This window comes from Takifugu rubripes, chromosome 13 (assembly GCF_901000725.2).
Source record: "Takifugu rubripes chromosome 13, fTakRub1.2, whole genome shotgun sequence".
Classification (NCBI taxonomy): Eukaryota; Metazoa; Chordata; class Actinopteri; order Tetraodontiformes; family Tetraodontidae; genus Takifugu; species Takifugu rubripes.
Window position 1 is genome coordinate 98,695 of NC_042297.1, and position 27,500 is coordinate 126,194.

At 52.7% G+C, this 27,500-nt stretch overlaps 3 protein-coding genes and 2 pseudogenes across 4 annotated transcripts in view; 2 read left to right on the plus strand and 3 right to left on the minus strand.

The window, feature by feature from the left end:
• Positions 1–383: 383 nt before the first annotated feature.
• Positions 384–4,528, minus strand: LOC115251921 (low choriolytic enzyme-like; annotated as a pseudogene).
• Positions 4,529–5,954: 1,426 nt separating this feature from the next.
• LOC101070103 (high choriolytic enzyme 1-like) lies at positions 5,955–7,872 on the plus strand (annotated as a pseudogene). Its single transcript, XR_003890407.1, has 9 exons — positions 5,955–5,994; positions 6,081–6,163; positions 6,411–6,461; positions 6,552–6,695; positions 6,803–6,923; positions 6,994–7,172; positions 7,405–7,488; positions 7,576–7,700; positions 7,772–7,872. The product of XR_003890407.1 is annotated as a high choriolytic enzyme 1-like (transcript).
• Positions 7,873–9,892: 2,020 nt separating this feature from the next.
• LOC101069487 (mitochondrial carrier homolog 2) lies at positions 9,893–15,553 on the plus strand. The gene is given in 15 exon segments (XM_003978766.3): positions 9,893–10,043; positions 11,844–11,928; positions 12,054–12,160; positions 12,558–12,583; positions 12,701–12,742; positions 12,745–12,757; positions 13,201–13,258; positions 13,360–13,411; positions 14,215–14,274; positions 14,418–14,511; positions 14,599–14,646; positions 14,733–14,800; positions 14,904–14,919; positions 14,921–14,980; positions 15,108–15,553. Coding segments are annotated over 15 exon segments (903 nt in total). The 5' UTR covers positions 9,893–9,956; the 3' UTR covers positions 15,195–15,553.
• Positions 15,554–15,710: 157 nt separating this feature from the next.
• Positions 15,711–17,578, minus strand: LOC115246508 (zinc finger protein 414-like). The gene is made up of 5 exons (XM_029845714.1): positions 17,388–17,578; positions 17,101–17,211; positions 16,777–16,882; positions 16,263–16,708; positions 15,711–16,014 (listed from the first exon to the last, which is right to left on the minus strand). Exons 1-5 carry the CDS (start codon positions 17,428–17,430, stop codon positions 15,851–15,853), a joined length of 870 nt encoding a protein of 289 aa, XP_029701574.1. The 5' UTR covers positions 17,431–17,578; the 3' UTR covers positions 15,711–15,850.
• A 448-nt stretch (positions 17,579–18,026) lies between these two features.
• Positions 18,027–27,500, minus strand: part of LOC115251920 (pleckstrin homology domain-containing family O member 2-like) — an 11,924-nt gene continuing 2,450 nt past the window's right edge. The window contains exons 2-7 of the mRNA XM_029845713.1: positions 27,056–27,205; positions 26,444–26,566; positions 22,093–22,197; positions 21,444–21,542; positions 20,601–20,912; positions 18,027–20,238 (exon numbers count right to left, since the gene is read on the minus strand). Coding sequence (XP_029701573.1) covers positions 19,072–20,238; positions 20,601–20,912; positions 21,444–21,542; positions 22,093–22,197; positions 26,444–26,566; positions 27,056–27,205 — 1,956 coding nt within the window. The 3' untranslated portion in view covers positions 18,027–19,071. The remainder of the gene's footprint in view (positions 20,239–20,600; positions 20,913–21,443; positions 21,543–22,092; positions 22,198–26,443; positions 26,567–27,055; positions 27,206–27,500) is intronic.

Consider the following 27,500-nt stretch of genomic DNA (forward strand, 5'->3'; position numbering starts at 1 on the left):
ATGGATGGATGGATGGGTGGATGATGGAGGATGATGGATGGATGGATGGATGGATGGATGGATGATGGAGATGATGGATGGGTGGATGATGGGATGGATGGATGGATGGATGGGTGGATAGATGGATGTGTGTGAGTGTGTTATGTGTGTGTGTGTTACGTGTGTGTGAGTGTTATGTGTGTGTCATGTGTTACGTGTGTGTATGGGTGTGTGTGTGTGTGTGAGTGTGTGAGTGTTTATCCAGCTGTGTTTCAGGCATCACTTCTCTTTATTGAAGGTTAAGGTAGCAGTAATCAGCAGCTGTGTGTGTTCACGTACTCACTTTCCCACCTATACGGTCCCACATTTGCATCCTGCTGAATCATTCTAAAACAACATGTTTCTTTTTGCTCTTCAGATTTAAACATATTGTGGCACAAAAGCAAAGCTCATCTATGTCTTATTCCATCTTTATTCAGCTCGCAGAAGCGCTGTCCTCAGACAAACTCAGGCTTTCTTCTTGATCTTCTAGTTTGTTCCTGTTGAGAGAAGCAGCAACATCAATATTCATCAAAGTTTCCTCACTTTTGTGCAGTTTTCCATCTAAAATGTTGCATTTGCTGAACAAATGACACCAGGAAGACCAGAGGTCTTCCACAGGTGTGTGCTGAACCTTCTCCCCTCGGCCCCCAGGAGGTCAGCAGCAGGTCAGAGGGACCCTTGTGTTAGGCTCTGGATGTTTGAGCTTTTTAATTGAATACACATTCACGTCAGCGTGGTCACCATGGTCACTGTGGTCAAGGTCAGCTGATTTGTCTGGTGTGTCCATGTTGTGGAGGGTCAGCCTGGTCTACTCACTGCATCCGTAGAGACGGTTGATTCGCAGGATGTCATTGGGACTCATTTGTGTGGCCCTGCCAATGGAGACGTTCGGGTTGGGAATGGGAACGATGGTTGGCTGGTTGTTCCTGGAGAAGGCAAATCTGCCGGACAGAAACACCCCAGACTGAGCAACCTTGTTCCACTTTAGGAAGGTCCACATCACGAAGAACACGTGTGTCACACACGCCACGTTATCTGGCTTAGATAAGCTTCTGGCCACGCCCACGACCTCCTGCTTCATCAGCCCCTGACACCAACTCTCTCCATAAAACACGTGGACATGTTATATGTTTTATAACATATTTTACATACTTTGGAGAAGCCTGTCTTCGAAAATGTTCCCTAAAATGTTCCTATACACACACAGCAGTCCTGGTATATTTGCACGTGCATGTTTTATCCTAACGTGTTTTAAAATAAAGGTGTTCTGGATGTATTTACCTTCCATAGTGCATGACAGAGTTGTAGTCGTAGGGAGTGCCCAGGTTGTTGGTGTTGATCCTCCTGAAGTTGTGTTCCTGCCCTGCACACGGTCACATGCTTGATTAAGTCATCTTAGTTTGTCAGGGAACAGGTTACTGAGTCATTTTCAGATCAAAGCAGCTATATTTAACAGCTTTAGTGGAAAAGTGGTATCATAGAACAAAGGAAATGATCAAAGGAAACTTGTGGCCACTAACAAGAACAGTGGAACCTGAACATGCTAGCGAAATATGAGTTGTTGTGTCAGGACGGCTAAAAGTGGGCGAGCCAACAGCTGCTAACGTCTCAGAGCTGATAAGACAGATCAACAGCTCGGGGGACCACGTGATACCAGACCCTAACCCTAACCAGGAAGTCCAGAAAGCTAGTCAGAGAATCAGTGGAAAGTCCGGTGTGAGCAGAACCGGGCAGAACCTGAGCCACCCACCACGGATGACGTTATTCAGGAGGATGCGAACATGCTGGTCCCTGTCGGAGCGAGTCTGCTCATGGTTGAAGCCCAGAGCGTGGAGCATCTCATGTTGGACGATCTGGGGGAAGACACAACCCCGGCGGCTCAAAGACACCGTCTGGGACCTCCCTCGACGACCAATAAAAGAGTAGCACCTAAAGACACGGAGGAAACGTGAGGCTAACACACACGCAGGGAGGCATGCGGCCGTGGCTCCGGCCTACCCTCCCAGGGACTGGATGTTCACAAAGTCTCGCTGCCGGTCGTGGGGCGTGAAGCGGGATGCAGGTGGACTGGGAGAAAGAGCGTAGAGCTGTGGTGATGGTATCCCTCTCCCTCGTAGCTAGAGGGAACAAGAATAAGGGAACAAGGATCAGGGAACGAGTAACAACGAGGATCAGGGAATGAGGATCAGGGAACGAGGATCAGGGAACGAGTAACAACAAGGATCAGGGAATGAGGATCAGGCAACAGGGATCAGGGAACGAGGATCAGGGAATGAGGATCAGGGAACGAGGATCAGGGAACGAGGATCAGGGAACAGGGCTCAGGGAACGAGGATCAGGGAACAGGGATCAGGGAACGAGGATCAGGGAATGAGGATCAGGGAATGAGTAACAACGAGGATCAGGGAATGAGGATCAGGGAACGAGGATCAGGGAACGAGTAACAACGAGGATCAGGGAATGAGGATCAGGGAACGAGGATCAGGGAACGAGTAACAACAAGGATCAGGGAATGAGGATCAGGCAACAGGGATCAGGGAACGAGGATCAGGGAATGAGGATCAGGGAATGAGTAACAACGAGGATCAGGGAATGAGGATCAGGGAACGAGGATCAGGGAACGAGTAACAACGAGGATCAGGGAATGAGGATCAGGGAACGAGGATCAGGGAACGAGTAACAACAAGGATCAGGGAATGAGGATCAGGCAACATGGCTCAGGGAACGAGGATCAGGGAACAGGGATCAGGGAACGAGGATCCAGGAATGCGGATCAGGGAACGAGGATCAGGGAACAGGGCTCAGGGAACGAGGATCTGGTAACAGGGATGGGTAATGGCAGACCTGTGGGGCTCCTCACCTGAGATACAGATTGTTGATACTTACAGTACTGGTTAGAGATGCGAAATGGGATGTAAACGTTGCCGTCTGAGGCTTTGGGCCACAAACACTGACGGGCTGTGCAGGGATCAGCGTTCTCCAGACCTGATGGGACAGCCACGTCCCCAAAGATCACCAGGGGGTCCTCCAGAGACTGGCCTGAGAGGGGAGGGGGTGGAACAATATTAGACCAGGAGGAGGGAGGAGGGGAGGAGAGGAGAGGAGGGGAGGAGAGGAGGGGGGAGGAGGGAGAGGAGAGGAGAGGAGAGGAGAGGAGAGGAGAGGAGAGGAGAGGAGAGGGGGGAGGAGGAGAGGAGCGGGAGGAGAGGAGAGGAGAGGAGAGGAGAGGAGAGGAGAGGAGAGGAGAGGGGGGAGGAGGAGAGGAGAGGGAGGAGAGGAGAGGAGAGAGAGGAGAGGAGAGGAGAGGAGAGGAGAGGAGAGGAGAGGGGAGGAGGAGAGGAGAGGAGAGGAGAGGAGAGGAGAGGAGGCTGCTGAGGAGGGAGGAGAGGAGAGGAGGGGAGGAGAGGAGGGAGGAGAGGAGAGGAGAGGAGAGGAGAGGAGAGGAGAGGAGAGGAGAGGGGGAGGAGGAGAGGAGAGGAGAGGGAGGAGAGGAGAGGAGAGGAGAGGAGAGGAGAGGAGAGGAGAGGAGAGGAGAGGGGGAGGAGGAGAGGAGAGGAGAGGAGAGGAGAGGAGAGGAGAGGAGAGGAGGAGAGGAGAGGAGAGGAGAGGAGAGGAGAGGAGAGGAGAGGAGAGGAGAGGAGAGGAGAGGGGGAGGAGGAGAGGAGGGGAGAGGAGAGGAGAGGAGAGGAGGGGAGGGGAGAGGAGAGGAGAGGAGAGGAGAGGAGAGGGGGAGGACGAGAGGAGAGGAGAGGAGAGGAGAGGAGAGGAGAGGAGAGGAGAGGGGGAGGAGGAGAGGAGAGGAGAGGAGAGGAGAGGAGAGGAGAGGAGAGGAGAGGAGAGGAGAGGAGGGGAGGGGAGAGGAGAGGAGAGGGAGGGGAGGAGGAGCAGGCTAAAGTGCCCTCACCCAGGTTCTTGTTGGCCTTCTCCAGCAGCGTCGACACACTCAAATCTTCATCCTCGTTCCAGTTTCCTGCAGAGAATCAAGAAGCTGAAGAGCAGAAACGAGACCAAAGAGCCAGAGAGTGTTGAGAAGATCAGTTCCTCACCAGAGACTCCTTCAGTTTTATCAGAGGGCGTCTGCAAAGGGAGAAGGGTTTAATGCAGGTTTCAGTGAGCCATCCAACCCCCATCCAACCATCCAACCCCCATCCACCATCCAACCCCCATCCACCATCCAACCCCCATCCACCATCCAACCCCCATCCACCATCCAACGCCTATCCACCATCCAACCCCCATCCACCATCCAACGCCTATCCACCATCCAACGCCCATCCACCATCCAACCACTATCTAGCCTGGTTAGTGTGTGTGTGTGTGTGTGTGGTGTGTGTGTGTGTGTGTGCGAGCGTGTGTGTGTGTGTGCCTCTTCTTACCTGTATGGCCAGTGTGTGGATGTTGTGCACGAGGAGAGCGACGACGGCAGCCTGGAGGATCATGATGAGGTCTGTTGGAAGGTGGTGGAATCATCTGGGTTGGAGGTGTATATGAGCACGGCTCCATGTCCATATATGGGCGTGTTTGCCCAAGACTTCCTGTCGGTTAGAAACAGCAGTTCCACATTTAGAGGTCGAGACTTCCTGCTCATGAATATTGATCATGTGAGATCAGTGGATTCTACAAATTACTGTTAGATGTTGCTGCAACCTTCACAGAACAATCACATCACTGTTCTGCTGGAGCTCTGGGACATCAATCAATCAATCAATCAACCAATCGGACCATCCATCAACAACCAACCAACCGAACCACCAACCAACCCAACCATCCAACCAACCAACCAACCAACAACAACCAAACCAACCATCCAACCAACCAACTAACCAACCAACCCAACCAACAACCAACCATCCAACCAACCAACCAACAACCAACCAACACACAACCAACCATCCAACCAACCAACCAACCAACCAACCAACCCAACCATCCAACCAACCAACCAACCAACATCGCAACCAACCCAACCAACCAAACATCCAACCAACCAACCATCCAAACCAACCAACCAACCATCCCAACCAACCCCAACCAACCAATCCAACCAACCCCTGAGGCCTCTTTCTTGGTCCATCTTTTATTGCAACATGAATACAGATGATCTTCATGTCTTTCTATTCTTTCCAGGTTTGTTCTCTTACGTCCTTTTGAAGTGGCTTGTCTTTGATCTTTTTTAATGTTCATTAACAGTCAAAGGTTTTAAAATTAAACTAAATCACTCTCAACCAAAGAATAAGAACTAAATTAGAGGGAAATTCAAGTAAACACAATAAGACAAAGATGATTTCTTCGTCAAGAAAGCAAATTAAGAGATTTGAGGCACCTCCATTTGTGTTGGGAGGAGCTCACACGTTCACCACCAGCTAATCGCTGCAGATGATGACTGGCAACTCTCATCAAATGAGCAGAACTCCAGAGGCCCGGACCGGAGAAGCTCTCAGAAGCTGCAGGTCCGAGCATACCAGCTCAGACCTTTGTGCAACAAGCTTGCTCAAGCTTCCCTAAACTGTTGCAAGTGACCAAAGGTGTTGACGAAAGATTTCGACCCACATCAGGAACCAGTTGGTGAGGCTGGCACTCTGAGTCTGGTGTGTGTGTTTGTGTGTGTGGTGTGTTGTGTGGTGTGTGGTGTGTGGTGTGTGTGTGTGTGTGTGTGTGTGTGAGCTATGAACCACAAAAGCTGTTACTTTATCACTAAACTTATGAAACACATGACAGTCCTGTTAATGTCACATGTGTCACTTTCCCAAACATATGCTGAAGCGATTGATTGATACGTGTGTGTGTGTGTGTGTGTGTGTGTGTGTGTGTGGGTGTGTGTGTGTGAGTATTAGACCAATAGCTTAGCTGGTTTGAGGGGGTCTTGCTGGGAAACCCATATTTAGACTCTTGTGCTGAGGTCGGGTCCCACTTGAAGGGGTATAAAACCCCCAGTGAAGGTTTGGCTGCACGTATCCCCACAGAGGATCAAAGGCAGGTGACGGTCGTTGCACCTGTGTCCAGGTGTGATTCCAGCTGTGTTTGTGTGAGTGAAGCTGATCCCAGTCTGTGTCCTGCAGGTGCATGAAGATGGTGTCCATTACCAGGTTCTTGGCTCTGCTGCTCCTGTCTGCTGGCTGCTGGGCTCTGGACTCTCAGGGAGGTCTCAGTCTGATCACTAGCTAGCATCATGATGCTAGCATGGTGCTAGCATGAATGTTTGTCTTCAGAAGCTCATTTAGAGCAGCATCCGTGTGCTTGGTGATCAGTGATATTTGTGTTTCCTCTGTAAGCTAATGCAGATGTGTCGCTTCACCCCCATGAAACCAACAGGCAGGTACGTAAACGACTCCTCGGATCAAATCACGGTTCATTGAGCTGCAGTCTGAGGGAGTTCTGATGCCTTTCAGGGGAGGAGTTCTCAGTTTCTGAACTTCTGGAACGAGCCAACAATAAACTGGGTGAGTGTGACCATCCGCTGTGGTAGCTGTCCAGGCTAAAGCCTGCGTAGGGTTAGCAGGGTCTCATTTTGGTCTCCTTCCTCCTCAAAGAGAATCCCAACCTGATTGAAGGAGACATCGTTGTTGACGATGGAGCAGAGAAGAACGCCGACCCCTGCACCAGCTCCGGCTGCAAGTGGGGAAAGTGGACCGATGGGAAGGTCTATATCCCCTATTACATCGCCAGCCACTTCTGTGAGTGAGAGACCGGACCTCCTCCACCAATGCCCCCCTCCCTCTGAGTCCAGGAGAGAAGCTGCATGCTCAGAGAAGCTCAATGTTCTGTGGTGTCCCTTTGCCAGCCTCCCGTGAAAAGTCCATCATCACCCGTGGTCTGGAATCCTTCTCCTCCTTTTCCTGCATCCGCTTCAGACCCAGCAGAAGCACCGACCGAGACTGGCTGAGCATTGAGTCTCGGGACGGGTAAGAACCACCGCCCCACCAGCCGAACCAGGCCCGTCTCCATTCCTGAGTGGTGTCCTTTCCTGTCCAGCTGCTGGTCCTACGTTGGACGCAGGGGAGGTAAGCAGGTGCTGTCTCTAGCCCGTAGCGGGTGCCTCTACCACGGCACGGTCCAGCACGAGCTGCTCCACGCTCTGGGCTTCAACCATGAACAGACCCGCTCTGACCGAGACAACCACATCCGTGTGCTGCTAAACAACGTCCAGTCTGGTAAGAGGACTGTGCTTTTCCAGCTCCTGTCCAGCCCTGTGGGACCCCTCAGAGCTGGGGACAGACTCCCCTTGACTTTCCAGGGGCCACGTGATCGTTAGGTCCAAGCATATTAGTGCTCCCCCCACAGTCAAACAACAAGCAGATAATATTCATCAGAGATTCTGAAGGTCTGCAGGTCCCTGCACTCTGGGAACACTCAACGGTGTCCACGTCCACACATGTGTTGTAGGGATGGAACACAACTTCAGGAAGATCGCCACCCTCAACCAGGGCACTCCTTACGACTACAACTCTGTCATGCATAGTACCACAGGTGGGACACAAGGTCACTCCAGCCTCGAGACGTGTTGGCAGGTTTGGAATCTCACAGTTGTGTCCAACCCTGTCCTCCCAACCCTAGATACGCCTTCTCCCAAGAACGGCCAGCCCACCATGGTCCCCATCCCCAACGCCAATGTTTCCTTCGGCACTGCAAGCAGATGAGTCAGTATGACATCGCCCGGCTCAACACCCTCTACAAGTGCTGTAAGTGACCACAGGTGCACGCCACGAGTCCACGGGTCGTCCTCTAATGTTGCTGTGTGGCTCCTCTACAGAGAACCAAGCCTGGACAGAGGGTTCCACACGTCCTTCTGGGGTCATATGAAAACCTGCAGAACAGCAAAAAGCTTGAAATAAAAGTGACTCTTGCACAGTCTTACGTTCTTCTTGTCTGAAGTGTTCTCAGAAGCAGAGTAGAACATAGAAGAAGTAGAACATTGAACAGCTACGTCTGAGGGATCTAGGTGGTCCACTGTTGAAGCAAAAGACGTTTTCTGCCTTCATCCAGCATGAAATGTCTTCTGTGTCCACCTGCCAAGGCTGAGGACACATTAGAAAATCATAGTACAGAATAACCCTAAATATTAGAGGAACTAAAGCTAACAGTAGCTAACACTAGCAAAGTGTTAGCACGCCTGCACCAGGAGAAGATGGAGGTGGTGCAAGAAGAACCTGCTCCTGACCAAGGAGGGGGGGCTGTGTGGAGAGGGTGGCAGGACTTCTGCCTCTGGGGTCCACTTGGAGTAGGCCTGAGCTGGGGCACGAAGACCGCGGAGGCCCAGCAGGGACGGGACCCCCCTTCCTGAGAGCTCCAGAACAATCACAGACCGGTGGTGTCCTGCTCTATCGAGAGCCTCTCAACATACTGGATTTGTCTGTGGTTCAGCAGCAGCACAGCAGTCAACAACACGTCCCCCCGGAGGGTCACCGACACGGCCCCCCGGAGGGTCACCGGCACGGCCCCCCGGAGGGTCACCGGCACGGCCCCCCGGAGGGTCACCGACACGTCCCCCCCGGAGGGTCACCGACACGGCCCTCCAGAGGGTCACCGGCACGTCCCTCCAGAGCGTCACCCGGCACGGCCCTCCAGAGGGTCACCGACACGTCCCCCCGGAGGGTCACCGACACGTCCCCCCAGAGGGTCACCGGCACGTCCCCCCAGAGGGTCACCGACACGTCCCCCCAGAGGGTCACCGGCACGGCCCTCCAGAGGGTCACCGACACGGCCCAAAGGAACCGCACGGCTCCTGGAGCCTCTGAAGGGCTCAGAACAGGAGCAGGGACCCTGAGCTCCCATCCTGGTCTGAGTCCCAGCTGGTTCAGAAGCATAAAGGCCAGGAGACACACGCTATGATGATGGATGGATGATGGATGGATGGATGGATGGATGGATGGATGGATGGATGGGTGGGTGGGTGGGTGGGTGGATAGATAGATAGATAGATAGATAGATAGATAGATAGATAGATAGATAGATAGACAGACAGACAGACAGACAGACAGACAGACAGACAGACAGACAGACAGACAGACAGATAGATAGATAGATAGATAGATAGATAGATAGATAGATAGATAGATAGATAGATAGATAGACAGATAGATAGATAGAGCGTCCTTGAGTCTTGTGGCAGGTTACACACATTATCTCTCTCACACACACAGCTGCCGTTTCCTAAGACCATCATTGCTGCAAGTTTGCACAAGAGCACACACACACTCACACACACAGACACACTGCAGTGATGTTGGCTTAATGTTTAGTGCAATGATGAAACTCACCTAACCCCCCCCACACACACGCACACACACACGCACACACACACACAGACACACACAGACACACACACACTCACACACTCACACACACACACACACTGCAGTGATGTTGGCTTAATGTTTAGTGCAATGATGAAACTCAGCTAACCCCCCCCACACACACTCACACACGCACACACACACACTCACACACACACACACGCACACTCACACACACAGACGCACACTCACACACACACACACACACACACGCACACACACACACAGATGCACACACACACACACACTCTCTCTCACACACTCACACACACACACACACACACTCTCTCTCACACACACACACACACACACACACACTCTCTCTCACACACACACACACACACCTCTGTATTGATGAGGAGAACCCTCCTTAAAGGAGCAGGTGAAAGAAGCTTTGCATCTGCATCCTGTAGCTGCTGCAGCCCCCCAGAGGTCACGCTCGACCCCCAAAGTAGGAACATTATTTGCTTACATTGCAGGACTTTTAAATGAAGTGTATAATCTAAAGAAGAATGGCTGTCTTAATCTGTTCAAACGTCAATACCCGCCGTGGCCACCAGGGGGCGACACCGCCCAACCACCTGGAATAAGGTCACGTGACCAGCCGGAGCGGGACTTCCTGCCTCGCTTCGCTCTCCAAAAATGGCGGACACGTGTGTTCAGGTGTTGCTAGGATCAGGACTCACGGTTCTGTCCCACCCGCTCATGTACATCAAGGTCCTGATCCAGGTAAGAGACCACCGGTTCTGGCCCAAGCCGCCTTCCTAAAGCGGTCCGGTCGCACTTTGCTGGGCTCTAACAGGCTCCGTATAACCAGAAGTGACGGAACTACCGGACTCTTTGGTCATTTATTGGTCATTTATTGGTCATTTATTGGCAGTGTTGCGCGGTTCTGGCCGCTTCGCTGCGTCCAGAATTGGACCGTTGCGTTAAATCACCGACGGACGGAGCCTTTTATTGCGCCTCCTGTTGTCCCGATGACCTTCCGGCGTCTGTGGCGAGAAGTGAGGACAGCTCACATCCGCCTCACCTTGTCCCAGGACCTGCGGTGCTGCTGTAGCTGCTACTGCTGCTGCTGCTACTGTAGCTGCTACTGCTGTTACTGTAGCTGCTACTGCTGCTGCTGCTACTGTAGCTGCTACTGCTGTTACTGTAGCTGCTACTGCTGTTACTGTAGCTGCTACTGCTGCTGCTGTGTAGCTGCTGCTGCTGCTACTGTAGCTGCTACTGCCTTGCTGCTACTGTAGCTGCTGCTAGCTGCTACTGTAGCTGCTGCTGCTGCTACTGTAGCTGCTACTGATGCTGCTGCTGCTGATACTGTAGCTGCTGCTGCTGCTACTGTAGCTGCTGCTGCTGCTACTGTACTGCTGCTGCTGATACTGTAGCTGCTACTGCTGCTGCTGCTGCTACTGTAGCTGCTGCTGCTACTGTAGCTGCTGCTACTGCTGTAGCTGCTGCTGCTACTGTAGCTGCTACTGCTGTAGCTGCTGCTGCCTGTAGCTGCTGCTGCTACTGTAGCTGCTGCTACTGTCTACTGTAGCTGCTGCTACTGTAGCTGCTGCTGCTGTAGCTGCTGCTGCTACTGTAGCTGCTGCTGCTACTGTAGCTGCTGCTGTAGCTGCATTGCTGCTGGTAGCTGCTGCTGCTGCTGCTACTGTAGCTGCTACTGCTGCTGCTACTGCTGCTACTGTAGCTGCTGCTGCTACTGTAGTGCTGTAGCTGCTGCTGCTACTGTAGCTGCTGTAGCTGCTGCGCTGTAGCTGCTGCTACTGTAGCTGCTGCTACTGTAGCTGCTGCTGCTGTAGCTGCTGCTGCTGTAGCTGCTGTTGCTGCTGTAGCTGCTGTAGCTGTGCTGCTGTAGCTGCTACTGGAGCTGCTGCTGCTGTAGCTTAGCTTGCTAACTGCTGTAGCTGCTGCTGTAGCTGCTGTTGCTGCTGTAGCTGCTGCTGCTGTAGCTGCTACTGGAGCTGCTGCTGCTGTAGCTGCTACTGCTGTAGCTGCTGTTGCTGCTGTAGCTGCTGTTGCTGCTGTTGCTGCTGTAGCTGCTGCTGGGATGTGTGGGGGTCAGCTGGTACCAGAGATGGACCACCACATCCCTGACCCCCCCTGAACTGGCTCAGCCACCTTAGAGGGGGTGAGAACAACCCCTCCGTACCAGGTTACTGAAGGCCTCCAAGTAAAGCGACTGTGCCAGAGGGGGCGTCCAAGGGGCCGACTCTATGCCCCCCCATGTCCTCGGACCCCCCCATGTCCTCGGACCCCCCCATGTCCTCGGACCCCGGCGGGTCTTGGTTTGTAGCGGTCCTGCTTCAGGTGCCAGGACCCGCAGTGGTTCCACATCCAACCCGACAAGTCCGCAGCCCCGTTCTTGTCTCGTGCTCAGAACGTGCACGTGTCCTTTCATTGGGCTCCGGTTGTCAGTGAGCCACGCGTCTCACCTGTCCTCATGCTGTCCGCACCTGTCCTCACCTGTCCTCTGCTGTCCTCACCTGTCCTCTGCTGTCCTCACCTGTCCTCTGCTGTCCACAGGTGGGACACGAGCCGCTGCCCCCCACGCTTGGCCGCAACCTGTTCGGCAGACAAGTGTACCAGCTGCCGGGGCTCTTCGCTTACGGTGGGTCCGGAGAGACGGTTCACGGTTCTGTTCAGAGGAGCCGTGACTCTGTCCGTGTACGTGCACGCGTACGTGCACGTGTACGTGTACTTCCACAGGATAAGTGTGATTTTCCTCTCGTGCAGCCCAGCACATCATCCGGATCGATGGGAAGGTGGGCCTCTTCAAGGGGCTGGGGCCCCGGCTGTGTGCCGGCACCATCGGCACCCTGGTGCACGGCAGAGTGGTGCAGGTAAGCTGTGCACGCCGCTGTGCACGCCGCTGTGCACGCCGCTGTGCACGCCGCTGTGCACGCCGCTGCTCCTGCAGGGGACCCCTGAGGAGCTGCTGCATCAGGAAACGGGCCAGGCTAGGGTGTTAGCGTAGCTAGCATGCAGGCTGCCGCCCCAGCTCTGGGTCCTCCCGGAGGAGCGTCGGCAGCATCCAGATGTTGTGCTAACGATAGCAGGCGTTCCACCAGCATCACCATCATCACCACCTCCTTTCATCTTTCAGCTTTCATCTTTCATACATTTAAACTCAAACAGAGTGAAACATTTCTCAGCCTTTAGCTTCCTTACATCAAAGGCTTGAACATCTGTCGTGCTCCTCAGCGTTTAAGCTAATGTTGACTTGCTGTTTCTTTCCAGACGTGCCAGGAACGCGATCACCACAGGTCAGCAGTCCTCTGCTTAACTTTAGCTTCGTGTAGCAGCTAGTTCGCACACGCTGGGCTAGTCTAGCGTGCACGGATGAAAGCATCACCTTTTGGAGCTTCTGTCTTCTGTCGCAGATCCTGGGAGGTGAGCAGAAGGCTGCGGACGGCTCCTGCAGAAAGGTTGTTAACGAGGTGGACATCAGTGTAGCATCGGAGCATCCATAGCTGGTGGAGAACTGGGAGGAATCCCTCCAGTTAGCATGCGTGCTGCCCTCCTCCAGCTAGCACGCTTGCTGCCCTCCTCCAGCTAGCACGTGCGTGCTGCTCCCTCCTCCATCTAGCACGCGTGCTGCCTCCTCCAGCTAGCACGCGTGCTGCCATCCTCCCGCCGTTAGCACGCGTGCTTGCCTCCTCCGGCGTTAGCACGCGTGCTGCCGTTCCGCCCGGCGGTAGCACGCGTGCTGGCCATCCTCCATGCCTCAGTGTAGGAACCTGTGTGGAGGGGGGGTGCTGGGCTGGGGCCGCCCCAGCTGCTAATGCTAGTTTCGGTCATGTCAGTTCTGCTGTGACGCATTATAGGTGTCGTTCTTTGGATGTGCTGCTAACCGTAAACTTCTGATCTCCTGTTCCTCCAGACCACCAGAGAGATGCTAGCTCGCTCCTGTGCCACCATCGTCACGCACCCCTTTCACGGTACCTCCCAGAACTCCTGACCCAGATGATCCGTCTTTACACGCTGCTGCTGCGTGAACGTGCAGCTCTAACCAGGAAATGCTTCCTCACTCTGTTTACAGTCATAACTTTACGCTGCATGATCCAATTTATTGGAAGAGAAACCAAATACAGGTAAACATTTCCTGCTAACTATCGCTGGGGGCGGGGCTACATGTCAGAACACGTTCCAGCCAATCACTGACGCCATGGGGGGGTTAATGCCCTTCACATATCTTTACCCCCCAACACTTGGAGTTAGCTCAGCCATTAGCGACGTTAGCGTAGCACAGATCCACTTTACGTACAGACCCATTGGGGGCGGGGCCAGACTGCTGTTCTGTTTCGAGTTACTTTGAAGTGGCGTCATGCACCTTTGATCTGTTGGGGGGGCTCTCGGTCCTCCAGGTCCTGGTAGTCCTGCTAGTCGGACTGTTGGGGGGCTCTCGGACCTCCAGGTCCTGGTAGTCCTGCTAGTCGGACTGTTGGGGGGCTCTCGGTCCTCCAGGTCCTGGTAGTCCTGCTAGTCGGACTGTTGGGGGGCTCTCGGTCCTCCAGGTCCTGGTAGTCCTGCTAGTTGGACTGTTGTGGTTCCATGAGGACGTTTCCAGGAGCCTTCATCAGTTCTAGCGGACTGTTGGGAGGTTCTTCTGCTCTTCAGGAGCCGTGAACACCTGTGGAGCTTCAGTCACCTGGTGGTTGGTGGCTCCGCCCCTCATGATGGGGGTCATGACCCCCCCACATGTGGCTGAGAGGTGAAACGTCTTCAAGAACGTGCAGCCGCGATGGTTTGATGTTGCTGTCGTCCTCGAGGTAGAAGCGTGGAGGGGCGGGGCGTCGCTAGGGGCGGGGCTTTACGAGGGGCGGGGCCTCCGGTGTTAGCATGGCTACTGCAGCTAGTTCCACCTCCACCTCAGCTCCTTCTCTTCTCCTGCCAGCGGCGTGTTGGACTCCATCGTCACGGTCTACAGAGAAGAAGGCGTCCTCGGCTTCTTCGCGTAAGTTGGTCCTCTTGACTCCACATTCTAGGCGTGTGCATGAGCGCCACCCGGAGGAGGCGTGTCCTCCGGTGAGGACACGCCTCCAGGTGTGTCCTCCGGTGAGGGATGTTCTCAGAACCGTCTCGTCCACGTTCCTGCAGCGGCCTGATCCCTCGCCTCCTCGGCGACGTCTTCTCTCTGTGGATCTGTAACCTGCTGGCCCACTTCCTCAACACGTACGCCATCGACGAGTCGGTAGGTCCCGCCCCCTCCCGCCGCCGCCGCCGCCAAGGTGCGTTTGTCCGCACGGATGCTGACACCAGCTGTTGCTCTTCTGTGCAGATGAGTCACACAGGTGAAATCAGGAACTGCTCCCAGGCTGTGACCGGGGTAAGTGTTCAGAGCCCGTCTGGACCGGGGCAGGCCGGTTCTGGACCGGGGCAGGCCGGTTCTGACCCGCTCGCGCTCTCTTCCAGTTCTTCGCCAGCATGCTGACGTATCCCTTCGTCCTGGTGTCCAACCTGATGGCCGTCAACAACTGTGGGTGAGTACGCAGCAGGTGTGTCCTCGCACCTGGTCCCGTCCCGTGGACTCATGCTGGTTCCTGGTCCCGTCCTGTGGACTCATGCTGGTTCCTGCCCCCCCAGGCTGGCGGGAGGCCTCCCCCCCCTACGCTTCAGTATACCCCACCTGGGTGGACTGTTGGAGGCATCTAAGCAGAGAAGTAAAGCAGACACTTGTTCTCTCCTGACACCTTCAGCTGTGACCAGAACCAGGCTCCCGGGGACCCGGGTCCCAGGGTCCCTGGGAGCCTGGTTCTGGTGCTGAACCCAGTCTCTTCTTTGTTCCAGGGCAACATGAGCAGAGGCAATAGTTTATTCTTCCGGAAGCTTCCGGCAGGGAAGCTGTACGCAGTGGAGCAGAAGAGGTTTTTCTAAAGTGGCAGCAAAGGTTGGAGGAGCTGGACCGGACCAGGCCAGACCGGGCCGGGCCGCCAGTCAAAACCTTGTTTTTATGCAACACTTTCCTACTTCTGTCTTGAATAACCTGCCGACATTTGGAATAAATGATTAACGTGCTGATGTTTGAGGGGGTCAGCGTTCCAGAGCGTCTGGAGCAGGAAGAGGACGGCCCGGTTCTGCTAGCGTTAGTCCACCTCCGTCTGCATGTGGTTCTGTCCCCCTCTGGACTCGCCGGACCGTCGCTCCTGTATATATTGTGCTGACTAAACTAGTGATTGTTGAAGACGTGCTTGTAAAAACTCTTCAGCGCCCAATAAAAGCTTCTTTGATCCGACCTCCCTGCTGCTCTGACCCCGACGACCTCTGACCTCTGACCCTGACCTTGTGCTCCGGACCATTTCACTCCCTCATCCTCCTTCTGTGTGTAATGTGTAATGAGAGGTTCGTGCACATGCTAACAGCAGCACGTGCACGTTATGAGCAAATACACAATGATAATAATGATCTTTATTCATCCCCATAAGCACAGTGAGCGCTAGCGCCTCGTTAGCGAAGCGAAGCAGGGCCAAAGAGTCCAGCTGAGCGCCCTGGTCCAGCTGAGGACCCTGGTCCACCAAAGCCACGACCCCAGACTACGACGCGTTGGGGGCAGGATTCCCAGCATCCTCTGCTGCTCTGCCGTGAGTGCTAGCGTGCTGCGTCATCTGAGCTCGGTTGCTGGCCAGGTGGCCACACTGCACGCACACGTAGCGGCCTTTGCTGTGCTCCCACAGGACCTTTCCACTCAGGCTGGAACCTACGGGGGACAGGACAGGACGTTAAAGACCTGGTCTGGACTCGGTCAGCTCCAGGTTGTTCCGCTGGGCTCCAGTGCAGCATGGCTGATCTAAACAGAGCTGGAATGTTATAAAACATCTATAACATCTCGGATCTCGGCTCTTATTTCCTTCCTGGGCCGGTCCGGCCCGGCATGAAGAGGTGCCACAGGTTCAGGGGTCCAGGCTCCAGCGAGCCGAGCAGGCGCCACCAGGGTTGGATTCTCACCTTGAGTCTTCTTCCAAACAGCCAAGGACCCGGAGGGGGACTTGGGAGCCAAGGCTGGACCTCTGCTGGGTCCCTGGGTCTGCAGGGGGCCATCAGGAGGGTCCGTTGCTGCTCCAGAGCCGGCAGGTGGGGGCACATCGGGAGGTGTCTTCTGGAGTTCCTGCTGTTCCGGCTGAAGGTCCAGGACGGTGGGAACATGTGGAGGAGCAGCAGCATAGTTGGGCTGAGAGACGGAGCTGGCGGAACCTGGCGCCTTGGTTTGGGACGTGGAATCCAGCGCTGGCGGGTTCTGGCTGGTGGCGCCGGCTGTCGGGTTCGGGCTGCTGCTGGCCAACGGCGGCGCGGCGTCGGCCACCTTTGCTTTGCCTCGTGGCACTTTGGAGCAGGTGTGCAGGTGCGTGAGGAGGCCCCGGTAAGACCTCAGCTTGGTGCGGCAGCTCTCGCAGCTAGAAGCAGAACATTTGCTGAGGTGGCGGCGCGTTTAGGGTCCAAACGTGAGGAGAACAGAACTCACAGGAAGTAAATGTTGGGCTTGTGATGCTGCCTCATGTGCTCCATCAGCTTCTTCATGTTGGGGAAGGAGCCGCTGCAGCCGGCTGTGGAGCACAGCAGCACTTTCCCTGGACACAACATGTAACAACACACGCTTGTTAGCATCAGCTCCACGCTAGCACAACCAGAAGCAGGCTAATCACAGGCTAATCACAGGCTAGCGGGGCTAAAGGGCAGCTAATATGTGGGTCTGCAGTGTGAATATACATCCGGTCTTAGCGGGTCTGTTCTGATACTCCAGCCTGAACAGCTCGCAGGAGCCGCGGCGGAGACTCGGAGCTCTGACCGGGGACGGACTGAGCCGGGCTGTCGTGCTCCGCGATGTGGGCGTCCAGGGCGCTCCTGTCCGGGTAAACCCGCCTACAGCCGTGGAGCGGACACGCTGCCCTCATGGTGCCTGAAATCATCCACAAATCAAACCTTTCCTCCTCCTTTAAGGGTTAAAACACCGAAACACAACGTTGGCGAGTAGCAACACAGATGCTAGTTAGCATGCTAGCTAGCGGAATCGCTTAGCTAAGCGTTAGATACGTGACATATTTTAAACACTTTATAAAGGTTCGGTCAGCAAACCTTCGGATCCACGAAGCTCCGAGAACGTGTTCTCCACAGACATGGGGACGACGGACGTAGGACAAAAGCGGAAGCAGAAGCACCGACGGCTGTGCTGCGGTCACCGACGCGCATTTATTTAGACGCGTCACTCAGCCTGAAACCAGAGGAGCCTCCATGAAGATGAAGATGATCCTCAGCATCAGCTGTTGCTCCACAGCCCGACCATCCGGTGGAGGGGTTGGATTAAAACGCTCCTCCAGCTGGGGGGGCGACAGTAGACCCAGGTCCCCCAGCTCCTCCAGCTGGGGGGGGCGACAGTAGACCCAGCTCCTCCAGGTCCTCCAGCTGGGGGGGCGACAGTAGACCCAGGTCCCCCAGCTCCTCCAGCTGGGGGGGCGACAGTAGACCCAGCTCCTACAGGTCCTCCAGCTGGGGGGGCGACAGTAGACCCAGGTCTTCCAGCTGGGGGTGACAGTAGACCCTGCTCCTCCAGGTCCTCCAGCTGGGGGGACAACAGTAGACCCAGGTCCCCCAGCTCCTCCAGCTGGGGGGGCGACAGTAGACCCAGCTCCCCCAGGCTGGACGTCCCTGCATACAGTATGAAACCAGACGTTCCTGTCGCCTGTGCTGCATAGAAATGATCAGAGGACCATGGAAGCTGCTCACAAGAGGACCTACAAGACTTTATTCCACCTTTATGGGCAACAGTGTACAGAGTTCCATAGAGTATTGATGCTGAAAGAGTGTGTGTGTGTGTGTGTGTGTTCATGGTCCTTTAATGTGAACGTTTCATCGTGAGCTTCTCTGGTTACACAAACCTGCCACAGTAACCACAAAGCTGGAGACACACCCGAGGAGCACGTCATGACATTTGTAGGCACATAGAAAAGCACAAATGGAGTCCAGGTCCAGGACGGCGTCCGTCCGTCCCCTGGTGGGGTCACGGCTCCAAACATGATCAAAGGCCATTCCTAACGAGCGAAGCGTCACTTCCAAAGTTCAGCGAGTGTGTAGATGGTGTGAGGCTGTTCTGGGCCAGGAGGAGCCTGGTGTGGAAGAGTTTCTCCAGGCTGGTCCTGATCAGAACACCAGGCTCCCTTCCTGATGGCCACCAGCTCTCGGTGATGAGATGAAGGAACCGGCACCTCAGGAAGCGCTCTGCTGCCTCACAGCTCCGGAAAACAAAAGGAAAATAGCTGCTGGGAAAAAGCTAACAAGCACAACGGACATTCAGCTGTTTCCTGGAGAAGAACCGAGCTTCCTCCAGGGCCAGAGCTCTGACTGGGAGGTCCAGATCCCCCTGAGGGACCTCCTCCTGTGTTGGGAACAGCCGACCAGGTCTATAGTGGTGCTGGGAACATCACGATTCCATTCAGATGAGATCATATGAAGATACGCGATTCAAACGGAGCCAACAGGTTGTTGTCAGAACTTCCATGACCCCCCTGGAGCCCCGGGCCAGGCTGGAGGTGAGGAGGACCCATGGAAAGGGTTAGCAGGTTAGTTGTTGGGAGGAGGCTCGTTAAATAGGTGTTAATCATTTTAGCTTTAACTATTTTAACCGTTTACTTCCTTCACTTTCTGCGGCTGAAACGTGGAATAAATCTGACATTTTAGGGTAGCAACAAGCAAAAAGACGAGTGTGGCTGATCCGGAGCCCCGCTGAGCCCCGCTGATCCGCCGCCCCGCTGGAACAGCTCCTTCACCAGCTCTTCCTCTTGGTTGCTGCGGCAGACTTCAGCTTCTTGGCCTCCCTGAGAACCCGTTCAGCCTTCTGCAGCTTCTCCATGGCTTTGTCCAGCAGGCTCCCAGCTAAGTCTCCCCCAGCATCACCCGCCCCTCCCTGTGGAGCTTTGTTCAAAAGTTCTGTGGTCTTCTGGATTTCCAGAAATATTTCTGCCTGGAGTTTCCTGACATCGTGGCACGGGGGGCCGTCCTTGGCGGCCATGGCCCCCACCTGCTGCTCAAACCCAACTGCACAGTCAGACATTAGATCTCCAAAGGAAGCTGACTTTGTTGAGATCTTGCCTCGTGGATCTGCCTCTGGACTCTGGCAGGGATCTTCTGTGCTTGAGGCCCGTGTTCCAGCTAATGTCCCGGAGTAACAGAGGGAGGGAAGGTCCTCCTCGCTGGAGTCCATGGCATCCAGACCAGCATGGCTTCCTCTCATGGCTGCCGTGGACACTGCCAGGGTGTCTCCACTCCTGGAGCCGTCGCTGTCATCATCAGAGTGTTGCCCACTGTCCACAGACTTTTCTTCAGCTTTAGCTCGGTGCTCCTCATCCAAAGCACAGTTGGGTGCGCTGAGGTCATCGTCCAGCGACACCACCCAAGACACCAGGACTGAGGGGATTTGATTCTTGGGAGGCGGCTCTTCAGCGTCACCAAGACCGTCTGAGAGGTCTGAGGCTGCCTGGGTTGATGAAGCAGGGTCTGGCTTGTCCAAACCGTCTTGTGCACCAGGGTTCTCCAGCTTCTCCGGCTTCTTCTTGGGAGGCACCAGAGGGCCAGGCGGCTTTTTGTGCTGCTGTCCTGGTGACCTGCTCATGCTGTGACCTCCCTCCTCAGACAACTCTCTGGAGTCCTGTCCTGTGACAGGACTCTTGGAGCCTTCACCCATCCCATCAGGTACTTGGTCGGGCACCATGGAAGGTTTTGTGTCTTGGGTTGGAGGAATAGGAGGCTGGGAATTTTCACTAAGCCCATTGGCTCTGAGCTGGCTGGAATGGGGCGTTTGTGGGCTTGTCTTTTTCCTGGAATCCTCACAATCCTCAGTAATCAGTTCAACCTTGGTCTTCTCTGGAGCTCCTTCACCAGATGCCACACATGGTTTGGCCTCTTTTGGTGGAGGCAGAGGCACATTCAGGGCCTGTAAGGACACATTTGATGCCGGTCCGTTAGGGTGCCGAGTTACCAACATGGTAGTTTGTGTTTGGGTCGAGGGCAGTTGGAGTTGTCAGGTTTGAGAAGACAAAGACGACAGCTGCGCGGGTGTTCAACCGTGGGTCCAAACTACTGAGCAGACTGGTGTCATGTGACCCAAAGCAGAAGGTGTCCAATCTGCATTGAAGGTGCTTGGTAGTTTGGTCGTTTGTGCTCCTCAACAACTCCACACAACTCCATCTGCCCTCAACTCAAGCAGTTTATGATGTCAACGTCCCAATGATGAAAGGAAAAGGCGTGTCCACTCACACTTGGATAAATCGGAGTATTTAAGAAGATTTTACAAACCCTTTTTGTTGGGCAAGTTTCCTTTTCAGCTTCCACTTCAGGCGCGGGGGGTTTTGGTTCTTTAGTAGGCGGCATCGGCGGTTTGATGACCTTTTTCTGAGGACACACCACTGGCTCAGTGTGAAGGTCATCAGTGCTGGTCCTGGACTGGTTCTCTGGGGTCTCTCTGGACCTGGCCATGGAACATGGCACCTGGGGAGCTTCTCTGGACGCCTCGGTGCTACCGTTTTCAGATTGGGTGCCATTGGACATGAGGGAATGTTCTTGGTCAAGATCCAGGTACAGTAGAGCATCAGACGGCATACCAGCCACCTACCACCACACACACACACACACACACACACAATAACACAATTAGAAACCCAAGGAAGGACACCCAAAGATGCTCTTTGCCTCCGTCTGGCTGGTGACGCAAGATCTAGCTAATCAATCATTAGCACCTTAATGATCATCGAACGACTTTGGATGGAATCACGGTGCCTCCAGCTCCAGCGTGGGGAGCCTAGGGGTCAATTTAGGGGCCCTTTACTGACTATATACAGAACCAGATGTTGAACAGTCTGGAGACGTAGCACCTCAGTGGAACGGGTCAGAGCCAAAGAGCTGTTGGCCAATAGCGTAGAGTCAAAGCCGACCTGTTGGTCTTAGGAAGGAGGCCAGTCTAGAGTGATCTAGAGTCACTGGTGACCACACGTGCTCTACGTCCTTTTAGTAACTTTAATAACAAAAATTGGGATGATGCATTTTTCAGGAATTCTGCTTTGTGTTAAAACTAAGAATTCCAACATTAGGAGACAAAGATTCCGACGTGGAGCGTCGAGACATTCCCAGTCAATCAAATACCTCTTTCATGTGTATCCTGGTTGGGGGCCGCCGATGGCGGTTCCCTTTGGGTCTTGTTCGTGTAACGTGTTCTAAATTAGAGCTGTCATCAACCTTTACCTGAAAACAGAAGCAAACACAGGAAGCCGTCAGCACTCATAGAGGTGCCTACAGCTTGAATTCCTAACAAAGCTGCTCCAGAACGTAGAGACGCTCCAGCCTTTATCGTTCCTTCATGTGTCCATATGACTGAGGCTGCTGAACGTTGGGATTCACCACCTCATGGACTCTTACTGCCCTCAGACGGTCCAAAAACCCCATTTATTTGCACTGGTGGGTGAAAACAAGGCTGGGACCTCCTGCTGAGAGTCTGTGGGCCGACACCTCACTTTCAAACACATTCTTTGGACCCAAAAATATACTTTATGTGAGCCAAATATTTGGTTTTGCCAACATTAGATTTGACTGTACGTTTGAAAGGTGTTTCTATCACCCAACTAGTGACTAAATGTATTAAATAAAAGGGATGGAGAAAAACTACAGTTGAAAATAAGTGAGACAGAAATCAAATACACAGTGATGAGATGTTTTACAAGAAAAAAGCGTTTATCCTTCGAACCTGTGAGACCTAAATGTTGTCACTATACAGCTAATATATGCAAATATATACCTCATCAAAGACTTTGTTCTTTGCTCGGTTGATGCCATCACTCAGGGCTCTGATCCAGGCCTCCTTTTCCTCAGCAGTCTGAGCTTGGAGCCTGACGTTATGAGCCTGCCGGACAGAAACGGCACGTAAAGACGGAGGACCGGTACTGGGCACCGAGCACCGGTGCTGGACACCGAGCACCGGTACTGGACACCGAGCACCGTGGGCACCGAGCACCGGTACTGGACACCGAGCACCGTGGGCACCGAGCACCGGTACTGGACACCGAGCACCAGTACTGGACACCGAGCACCGTGGGCACTGAGCACCGGTACTGGACACCGAGCACCGTGGACACCGAGCACCGTGGGCACCGAGCACCGGTGCTGGACACCGAGCACCGGTACTGGACACCGAGCACCGGTACTGGACACGGAGCACCGGTGCTGGACACCGAGCACCGTGGGCACCGAGCACCGGTACTGGACACCGAGCACCGTGGGCACCGAGCACCGGTACTGGGCACCGAGCACCGGTACTGGGCACCGAGCACCGTGGGCACCGAGCACCGGTACTGGGCACCGAGCACCGGTACTGGACACCGAGCACCGTGGGCACCGAGCACCGGTACTGGGCACTGAGCACCGGTACTGGACACCGAGCACCGGTACTGGGCACCGAGCATCGGTACTGGGCACCGAGCACCGTGGGCACTGAGCACCGGTACTGGACACCGAGCACTGGTACTGGGCACTGAGCATCGGTACTGGGCACCGAGCACCGTGGGCACTGAGCACCGGTACTGGGCACCGAGCACCGGTACTGGGCACTGAGCATCGGTACTGGGCACCGAGCACCGTGGGCACTGAGCACCGGTACTGGGCACCGAGCACCGGTACTGGGCACTGAGCATCGGTACTGGGCACCGAGCACCGTGGGCACTGAGCACCGGTACTGGGCACCGAGCACCGGTAATGGGCACTGAGCATCGGTACTGGGCACCGAGCACCGGTACTGGACACCGAGCACCGGTACTGGACACGGAGCACCGGTGCTAGGCACCGAGCACCAGTACTGGACACCGAGCACCGTGGGCACCGAGCACCGGTACTGGGCACCGAGCACCGGTACTGGGCACCGAGCACCGTGGGCACCGGGCACCGAGCACCGGTACTGGGCACCGAGCACCGAGCACCGGTACTGGGCACCGAGCACCGAGCACCGGTACTGGGCACCGAGCATCGGTACTGGGCACCGAGCACCGGTACTGGACACCGAGCACCGGTACTGGGCACCGAGCACCGAGCACCGGTACTGGGCACTGAGCATCGGTACTGGGCACTGAGCACCGGTACTGGGCACTGAGCACCGGTACTGGGCACTGAGCACCGGTACTGGGCACCGAGCACCGGTACTGGCACCAGGCTTTAATGAACAGAGGTCAGTTCACAGCAACATGTGGGAGGAAGTCCCCCAAAAATGATCATCCACCCACACGTTCCCACAGGTTTTAACCCTTTCTTCAAAAAGAAAATGCAGGCAAAATAGACCCGGGACCAGGAAGAGAGGAACCAGGCGGGGAGCAGACTGAGGGGGGCTCCAACAGAAACAAAGGTTGACCAGCTCTGGGGCCGAACAGGCGGGGCCCGGGGGAACCAGGACATGAAGCTTAAACGGTCTGGCAGAGTTGGTGTGAACCTGAGCCTTAAATACCGGGGACGCAGGCCTGAGTTGGGCTCTGAACAGAAATAAAACACCTCCACCAATAATGCGTGTTAAAGGAAAGTGAGGATTCTGAAAGCCAGCAGGACTCCAGGGAGGCTGGAGAGATGTAGGTGACACCATTGAACCTTTCATCTTCATCACGGACACTCCCAACGCCAGGACCAGAAGGAGGTGGCTCCACTACAGGAACCAGAACGTGTGTCTATGGGTAGACGTGGGTCCTTCCTTCATGCTCCAGATGTTCTGGCAGCCTGGTGTGGGCGGTGCCGTCCACTGTGCTTGGTGTTCTGGTGCTCAGCCATAAAGGGACTGCACGCCGACAGACTGATCCCGGATCAGAAGAACTGGGTCTGGTTTGACTTCCAGCGTACAAGTTCGGTCTCTTAGCAAAGCAGCTTCACTAGCAGATACTGGGATTCCTGCTAGCTTATATAGCAAATGAAAACAACAACCCAGTAAAACAAAGGAAGACTAACTTGAATTGAATTGGCTGTAAGCTCATTTAAACTCAGGAGGATTTGATGCTAAGGAAGTCACGCAGAGGGTGTTTCCAGAGATGGGATCAGATCCTCCCATTGCTGCTCCAGGGGAAGCAGAACCGAGTAGGTTTGGTGGGTTGGTGAGCGGAAGTTAGAACCAGCATTGAGGAACAGCTGGAGGTGGAGGAGGAGCTTTGCTGCGTCATCATTATTAAACATTTGGGGTTAGCTAAAATAGCATGTGTCACAGAAACTGGACACAGGAAGATACGAATGCACCACAGCTCCCTTTCTATCTGCTGGTCTCCGTGTATTTATGGGATGGATCATTTAAATACATCACTGCTAGTATGCTACGGCATATTAGCCTTGTTTGATTGATGAGTGATGTAGTATCAAACACTTCTACGACTGTACCTACTGTCAGTGCTATTACATGCTCTACTAGTGGTAGTGTGGTTATAACCATTATTAGTAGTAGTAGTAGAAGTGTTGTTGTTATTATCATTATTAGTAGTAGTGTTGTTGTTATTATCATTATTAGTAGTAGTGTTGTTGTTATTATCATTATTAGTAGTAGTGTTGTTGTTATTATCATTATTATTAGTAGTGTTGGAGATGTTAGTCATAGCAGTAGTGTTGTTATTATCATTATTAGTAGTAGTGTTGTTGTTATTATCATTATTAGTAGTAGTGTTGGAGATGTTAGTAATAGCAGTAGTGTTAATGTTGTTATTACCATTATTAGTAGTAATGTTGGAGATGTTAGTCATAGCAGTAGTGTTGTAATTATCATTATTATTAGTAGTGTTGGAGTTGTTAGTAATAGCAGTAGTGTTGTTATTATCATTATTATTAGTAGTGTTGGAGATGTTAGTCATAGCAGTAGTGTTGTTATTATCATTATTATTAGTAGTGTTAGAGTTGTTAGTAATAGCAGTAGTGTTGTAATTATCATTATTATTAGTAGTGTTGGAGATGTTAGTCATAGCAGTAGTGTTGTTATTATCATTATTATTAGTAGTGTTAGAGTTGTTAGTAATAGCAGTAGTGTTGTAATTATCATTATTATTAGTAGTGTTGGAGTTGTTAGTAATAGCAGTAGTGTTGTAATTATCATTATTATTAGTAGTGTTGGAGATGTTAGTCATAGCAGTAGTGTTGTAATTATCATTATTATTAGTAGTGTTGGAGATGTTAGTCATAGCAGTAGTGTTGTTATTATCATTATTAGTAGTAGTGTTGGAGTTGTTAGTAACAGCAGTAGTGTTGTTATTATCATTATTAGTAGTAGTGTTGGAGTTGTTAGTAATAGCAGTAGTGTTGTTATTATCATTATTAGTAGTAGTGTTGGAGTTGTTAGTAATAGCAGTAGTGTGGTTATTATCATTATTAGTAGTAGTGTTGGAGTTGTTAGTAATAGCAGTAGTGTTGTTATTATCATTATTAGTAGTAGTGTTAGAGTTGTTAGTAATAGCAGTAGTGTTGTTGTTATCATTATTAGTAGTAGTGTTGGAGTTGTTAGTAATAGCAGTAGTGTTGTTATTATCATTATTAGTAGTAGTGTTGGAGTTGTTAGTAATAGCAGTAGTGTTGTTATTATCATTATTAGTCGTAGTGTTGGAGTTGTTAGTAATAGCAGTAGTGTTGTTATTATCATTATTAGTCGTAGTGTTGGAGTTGTTAGTAATAGCAGTAGTGTTGTTATTATCATTATTAGTAGTAGTGTTGGAGTTGTTAGTAATAGCAGTAGTGTTGTTATTATCATTATTAGTAGTAGTGTTGGAGTTGTTAGTAATAGCAGTAGTGTTGTTATTATCATTATTAGTAGTAGTGTTAGAGTTGTTAGTAATAGCAGTAGTGTTGTTATTATCATTATTAGTAGTAGTGTTGGAGTTATTAGTAATAGCAGTAGTGTTGTTGTTGTTATTATCGTTATTAGTAGTAGTGTTGTTGTTATTAGTAATAGCAGTAGTGTTGTTGTTGTTGTTATCATTATTAGTAGTAGTGTTGGAGTTATTAGTAATAGCAGTAGTGTTAATGTTGTTATTTTCATTATTATTAGTAGTGTTGTTAGCATTATTAAGAGGGTTATTACTAATATTATTGTTACTGTTGTTGTTACTGGTAGTAATACTAGTTAGGGCGGTAGGTCAGTGTGGACTAACCTTATTTCCAGCCTTCGGTGATGGAATCAGGATCAGTCTGTGCTTCTTCCTCAACGAGCTCTTGATTTCATGACACTGATCATAGTTTTCAAGGTTAAGCCTCTCCAAGCAGTTTTTCAGGTCCTGGAACCAAAGTTGACGTCATTTCAACCCATAAATCCATAAGTTAAATCCAAGTTGTAGCGAATATATGGGGAAACATTGGCTACGTTTGGTGAAGGCACACAGGTAACTCACGGTAACTCACGGTAACTCACGGTAACTGACGGTAACTGACGGTAACTGACGGTAACTGACGGTAACTCGAGCCCTGATTGAACACACCAAAACACCTCAGTGCCTGGACTGGCCTTGGCCTTCATCCCCCTGACATACTGTGGTTGGCCAGTGTTACAAGTGTCACAAATAAAATGCTAACGTGATAATTCTCATTAAAAATGCTTAATGGAGCCGCTCATGCAGTTAATGATGGGCTAGCTGGTGGGTTGGTTCTCCTACAATCTGACCCCATGGACCCAAAGACTATTACAGACACGTTAACAGTTCGAATGTCTTAAAATAAAAAACACATCAACTTTTGTGAGTGTCAGAATAAATACGTCACGTCTGTACCTCGTTTTCAAAAATGACAACTTCTGTTCTCTCCAAGTGGATGTAACGGTCCTTGTAGCTCGGCAACAGTCGTCCGGTGTCCTTCTTCACCCACCCAGCCTTGTCCAAGAAACGTGGCTTCTTACAGTCAGCTGCATCTTCTTTGGTGCCCTGAAACGATTAAAACAAAGGAAGGATGGATGGATGGATGGATGGATGATGGGTGGATGGATGGATGGATGGATGGATGGATGATGGGTGGATGGATGGGTGGATGGATGGATGGATGGATGGATGGATGGATGGATGGATGATGGGTGGATGGATGGATGGATGATGGGTGGATGGATGGGTGGATGGATGGATGATGGGTGGATGATGGGTGGATGGATGGATGGGTGGGTGGATGATGGGTGGATGGATGGGTGGATGGATGGGTGGATGGATGGGTGGGTGGATGATGGGT